This window comes from Peromyscus eremicus, chromosome 3 (assembly GCF_949786415.1).
Source record: "Peromyscus eremicus chromosome 3, PerEre_H2_v1, whole genome shotgun sequence".
NCBI classification, from domain to species: domain Eukaryota; kingdom Metazoa; phylum Chordata; class Mammalia; order Rodentia; family Cricetidae; genus Peromyscus; species Peromyscus eremicus.
This window is the reverse complement of record NC_081418.1, coordinates 30587342-30593341: the sequence shown is the minus strand read 5'-3', so window position 1 is coordinate 30593341 and position 6000 is coordinate 30587342. Positions and strand designations below refer to the sequence as shown.

The following is a 6000-nucleotide window of genomic DNA, read 5'->3' as shown; positions in this document are numbered from 1 at the left end:
TAAGGGGAGACTTCTGATCACGTGAAAGGCAAAGAGTGGAAGGAGGGGGTACACCTCACTCTTCTGACGGCTTCTGGAAAGTCTGCGGTGCTCGTACGCGACATACTCTAGCAAAGGGGTCCTTCTTACAAGTCTGTCTGACCCGGCACACTGTTCCGAGACGGTTTGGCAGGTGCCCACCGACAGTCTGTCGAGAAAAGCTCAGTCGCACGTGGCTCCTTCCACAAGTGCGGCATTCTTTGATGCCGTAATCAAACTTTCTTTCTTCTTTCTTTCTTTCTTCCTTTCTTCCTTTCTTCCTTTCTTCCTTTCCTTTCTTCCTTTCTTCCTTTCTTCCTTTCTCTCTCTCTCTCTCTCTCTCTCTCTCTCTCTCTCTCTCTCTTTCTTTCTTTCTTTTTTTCAATGAAACAGAGCCCCTTGAAGTCCCTGGCGGAGCGAGGCTGTGGCTCTTCGTGAGGCATGACGCCCCCGGTTCCGGTGTGAAAGGCCAGTTCCCTCCCAGCGCGCTTTTGGTGGGAGGGGAAGTGGCCTGGGCGCAGCTTTGCGCCTGCGTCAGAGGCCCCACGCGCTTGCGCAAGGTCACCAGCCTGCTCTGGTCGCGCGCGCGCAGGCGCAGAAGAGCAGCTTGGGGCCATGGCGGCGGGCACGCTGAGGGCCTTTTCAGTGGCTGGCGGAGGCGAGAGCAGCGATAGTGAGGACGATGGCTGGGATATTGGGTATCTGGACCGGTCATCTCAGGTAGTAGAAAAGGCGACGTCTTGATGGCACTTGATTTGGGCCCACCGTGGCTTTCGAAAGACAGGCCCAGACACGCGAACCCCTTTTTTCCTCATGCTCAGTTCCCTAACTTTCTCCCAGGATTTTGAATTATGCATGTTTCGGGTTGTTGAGCAAAGGATTCCCTTGTTCGCCAACTGCTGTTTTCACCAGTGGCATCTTTTAGGCCTCAGACGTAGTGCTGGGCTTGGATGTGGCTCCTTGTTACCCATTCCCGTAAAAGATGATTTGAGATGTGGATTCTTCGCGTATTTTATTTGCTGGCCAAAGCGAAACAACCCAATGTACTTAACCAAACGTTGTTATTTCCTGAGGCAATGGGAATGAAAATACACCTAACGAGAATTTTAACTTCCGGCTCTTTTAGAAATTAAAGAGGTCGTTACCCGTTGAAGAGAAGAACGAAACATTTAAGAAAGCACTGACCACCGGAGACATTAACTTAGTGAAGGAACTCCTAGATTCTGGTGAGAGTTAAGAAATCCTGTCAAGCAAACAGAGTTGTTTAAGTTCACTAGTGTGCCTTATTTTCAAAAGTTTGTGCTGTTTTCCTGATGAGTGTTAGCGTATCAGTTGTATTATCCATGTCTTAGTTGGCATTTTTGTTTACTTGACCAATTTTCGTCATCATCTACTCTCTTATTTGGAATGGGTCACCAATTACCTTCCATTGGTTTCTTGCACCTTCTTTAAGAGACCTGTTCTGACTAATCCTACCCCACCTTGATCATTCTTTTAAAATATTTACTTGGCAGCCGGGCGGTGGTGGCGCCGCACGCCTTTAATCCCAGCACTCGGGAGGCAGTGGCTGGCTGATCTCTGTGAGTTCGAGACCAGCCTGGTCTACAAAGCGAGTTCCAGGAAAGGCGCAAAGCTACACAGAGAAACCCTGTCTCGAAAAAACAAAACAAAACAAAAAAAATTTACTTGGCTATCATATGCTTCTTAAGATCTCCTTCAGGTTCTGTTTCTTTCTGTGTTTTGTTGCATAAGGCTTGAGTTCAGTATCAGAATGAATATCTATGTATTTCTTCTAGTTTCATGGCCGACTGGGTTTGATTCCTTGGGGATGTCACTTAAGCTTTCAGAGCATCAGTTTCTTTATGTAAAATATAATTTTATCCTGGGTCCCATAATGCTTTCTTAAAGAGTAAGTAAAACTTATTTTTAGATTACCTACACATGCAAATTAAATTGTTGACTCTAAGGGTTGAAATTATCCAAGGACTAACAAGTGTTAAACAACTACAAGATACAAAATACTCATACATAAGACCTAAGAGGTCATGAACAGCAAGTGTTTTTCTTCTTTGCTAGAGACAATATATCATTTATTGAAAATACATCATTGGGAAACAAGAACAGGTTTTGATTACTAACCATGACACTTGATGGTCCTGTAATATTAAATAAGCTGTCACACTTTTGTAAGCTTCAGTTTCCTCCTTTTTAAAAGAATCACAGCATTATACCCAAGGTTATTGGAATTAAAATAAGACAATATATAAAAAAGTGGGTTAGAATATATAGTTTTTATGTCACTGTTAGCTTAAGATATATGTAAACAGTATGAAAAGCTTCACTGTTATTTTTGTAACAGATGAGGAAGCTCTGTCTCACTTTGTGAACAAACACTGGACCTTGATGTTCACTTGATGAAGTTCAGTATGATTTAAATAAGGAAATAAGAGGACTGGATATATAATATGAATATGTATTGTAGTGAGCATAGTAATAATGGGTTACAATAGGCAGAAGTTTTAGAGACGAAAATTTGTCCTCAGAATAGTGGGACCAGGTGTGTTGAAGGTGATACAGGAACTTGAAGTATTAGGACTTAATATGGTCACTGGCAAATGGGGGCTTTTCAGCCTCTTGAAAAGATCTTGCTGCTCTGTAAGTGCTTAGTTAGCCATTTGAAAGTTTTCCTGAATTACAAAATAATTTAAAACTCATTTTAAAAAGCCAGTAATAAATGTATAGGCATAAGGAGAAAGGTATTTTACCTTTGTTTTGCTTTTTGGTTTTTAGTTTTTTGAGATAGGGTTTCTCTGTGTAGTTTTGGTGCCTGTCCTAGATCTTGCTCTGTAGACCAGGCTGGCCTCGAACTCACAGAGATCCGCCTGCCTCTGCCTCCCAGGTGCTGGGATTAAAGACATCAGCCGCCGCCGCCACCACCTCCTGGCTGATATTTTACCTTTGCTTCCACAAAACAAGTACTAGAATTGATAATCAGTAAGAACTTTTGTACCAAAAGTCAACATTTATTTCTCTTTTGTCGTACTTTGTCTCTCTATCTTTGATGCCACAGTTTTGGTAACAACTATCACAGCAAAGAATAAGCAAATAATAATAAATAATAATAACAAATAATAAGAAAATAATTATTGTTAAAATTGAAAAAAATGATTGAAAAATGATTTTTACTCTGAACTCATTTTCTGAATATTGCAGCGGTTTAGAAAGGAAAAATTGTTAGCAAGAACAAACTCAAGCTCCCCACACACATGCTCTAAATATATATAGTTTAGTACTGCATTTCCCCAGTAATTCCCATATACATTATAACAATTTAACTAAGACAATTGGAGATTTTACTTTCATAGTCTTCAGTGACTTACTGCTTCAACATAAAAAGATGTGAGCCTCAGAGCATTTCCTCAGTAATAGGACTTCTATCTTTCTAAACAGAATACTGTAGCTAAAAACCATAAAAATCTGTAAATTATAAAACATTAATGCCAATGCTGTTACTCATACAGTATTCTTTGAAACAGAAAAGCATTCTCTTTTCTTTGCTGAAATTGACAAGTATTTTTTATTATTATTATTAATTTTATATGTATGGATGTTTTGCCTGCATGTATGTCTGTGTACCATGTGTGTGCCTGGTGCCGGGAAAGGGTATTGGATCCATTGGAACTGGAGTTATAGACAGTTATGAATCACCACGTAGGTGCTGAGAATCAAACCCAAGTCTTCTGGAAAAGCAGTCAGTGCTCTTAACCACTGAGCCCCTCCTCCACCCTCTCCACCCTGCAAGTGTCAATGAGAAATGACCACTTTACTCCTAATCTCTTTAAAGGAAAAGGTTTATATTAATGTGATGGGTTGGGTTCATTGCCTTATTGTATGTTTGTCCTTGTTACGCAGCTTCTATACTCTTTAATCCTAGATTAGCCCAACCTCTTTTTATTTGTTTGCTTTATATTGCCAAGCCAGTATTACTAAGGAAATTCCTAATAATTCAAGAGATTTGCTGCCTTCATGGTTTGAAGGTTTAACCATTGTCCTTTCTTGGCAGTTACTACCTGTCTCTGTCACATTCTAAATGTGATTTAATATACAATATGTGTGGATGTTTTGTCTGCATGTCTGTGTAACACATGCAAGCAGTGTCACCGAGGTCAGAAAAGGGCATCAGATACCATGGAACTGGAGTTAAAGATGGTTATGAGGGGCCAGGTGGGTGCTGGGAATTGAACAAGGTCCTCTTTATCCCTCCCTCCAGCCCTTCTCATCTAAATAGTGACTAATTTAAACTTTATTTTACATTCAAGGCCTGCCATTTCATGCCTCTCCTTATTCTAGTTCACTGCTTGTTATTCATTTTTCTAAAGTAAAACTTGGTATTAATTTTCTGCTTGTTCTTTTAATCACACCTCCTCAAAGTAATTTTAAATTATAATGTTGCTATCTTTGAATTTCCTTTTATTTTCCACCCTGTTTCTCTCTCTTCCCTGTTCTTGGTTTCATTTTTGTATTATATATTTCTGTCTTCCTATTGGTCTCCTTGCCTCCTGTCCCATTCTCAACAGTAGTGTGTTGTGTTTATAAGATAAATAAATGATAATATTGATCCTTGGATTACAAATTGAGCTCTAATGGTCCAATACTAACTTTCAGTTTCATGCTTTATCAATTTATCCATGGGTTAAGTTTTGTGTTGGTGCCGGGCAGTGGTGGCGCATGCCTTTAATCAGCACTTGGGAGGCAGAGGCAGGTGGATCTCTGTGAGTTCAGGGCCAGCCAGGGCTACAGAGTGAGTTCCAGGAGAGCCAGGGCTGTTATACAGAGAAACCCTGTCTCGAAAAACCAAAAAAAAAAAGTTTTGTGTTGGTAAGAAGTTAAGGATGTCTTGAGGGCATATGTGGTATTTGCAACTATATAGATGTGTAATACTGCTCAAATCTTCCTCAATGTCACCACAAAAAAAGTAGCATGGAAGTCCCTATCATATTATAGATACTGTATTTATTATGTGGTAAACATTGTTCATATCGGGTCTCATGGAACATAGTGCCACCATAAAACTGAAGGTAGCAAATTTTAGCAATGCCAATACAAGAATTTTTGAAGCCTTTCTTATGAAGAAATATTCTTCCATAATACTTTCTTATGAAGAAATATTTTTCCATAATACCTACATATATCCATATAATTTTACACTTACTAAGGTAATAGGCTTTTTATTTGTTCTTGTTTTGATTGTAGGGCTTTCAAAAAAAATTTTCTGGGGCTGAATGAAAGATAGCCCAGTGATTAAGAGCACTTGCTACTCTTACAGAGGACCCAGATTTAGTTCTGTACACACATAAGGTGGCTGACAACCAACCATCTGTACTTCATTCCAGTTTCTGGAGTTCTGATGCCCTCTTCTGGCCTCTGTGGACACAGCACACCAGTGGTGCATGTACAGAGTAAGTCTTTACAACAATGTTAGGCTGGAGAGATGGCTCAGTGGTTAAGAGCTCTTCCAGAGGACCCAGGTTCAATTCTCAGCACCCACATGGCAGCTCATAACTTTCTCCAGCTCAAAATGATTTGACACCCTCATATAGACATGAATGCAAACAAAACACCAGTTCACCTAAGATAGATAAATACATAGATACTTAGATGGATACATAGATGAATGGATAGATCAATAGATCATTAAAACAATGTGTCTCTACATCAACAGGCATTAATGTAGATTCCAGCTTCCGGTATGGATGGACCCCTCTTATGTATGCAGCTAGTGTGGCCAATGTAGAGATGGTTCGCTTCCTTTTGGACAGAGGTGCTAATGCAAGCTTTGATAAGGGTAAGATGCTTAAGAAAATTTGATTGACTGTACTGTGATTCTTTGATTTCCAAGCAATGGTTATACTAAATGAGAAATTAAAGTTTTTTAAACAAACATCTACCAGTTGTATTATATAAAAAATGAAAATTCAAATG

At 39.7% G+C, this 6000-nt stretch overlaps 1 protein-coding gene across 2 annotated transcripts in view; it reads left to right on the top strand.

Moving 5' to 3' along the window:
* The first annotated feature begins 590 nt into the window (after positions 1-590).
* Positions 591-6000, top strand: part of Asz1 (ankyrin repeat, SAM and basic leucine zipper domain containing 1) — a 42703-nt gene continuing 37293 nt past the window's right edge. For both annotated transcript variants that reach the window (XM_059257412.1, XM_059257410.1), the window contains exons 1-3: positions 591-738; positions 1145-1244; positions 5741-5863. In XM_059257412.1, the coding sequence (XP_059113395.1) occupies positions 634-738; positions 1145-1244; positions 5741-5863 (328 nt within the window). In that variant the 5' untranslated portion in view covers positions 591-633. The remainder of the gene's footprint in view (positions 739-1144; positions 1245-5740; positions 5864-6000) is intronic.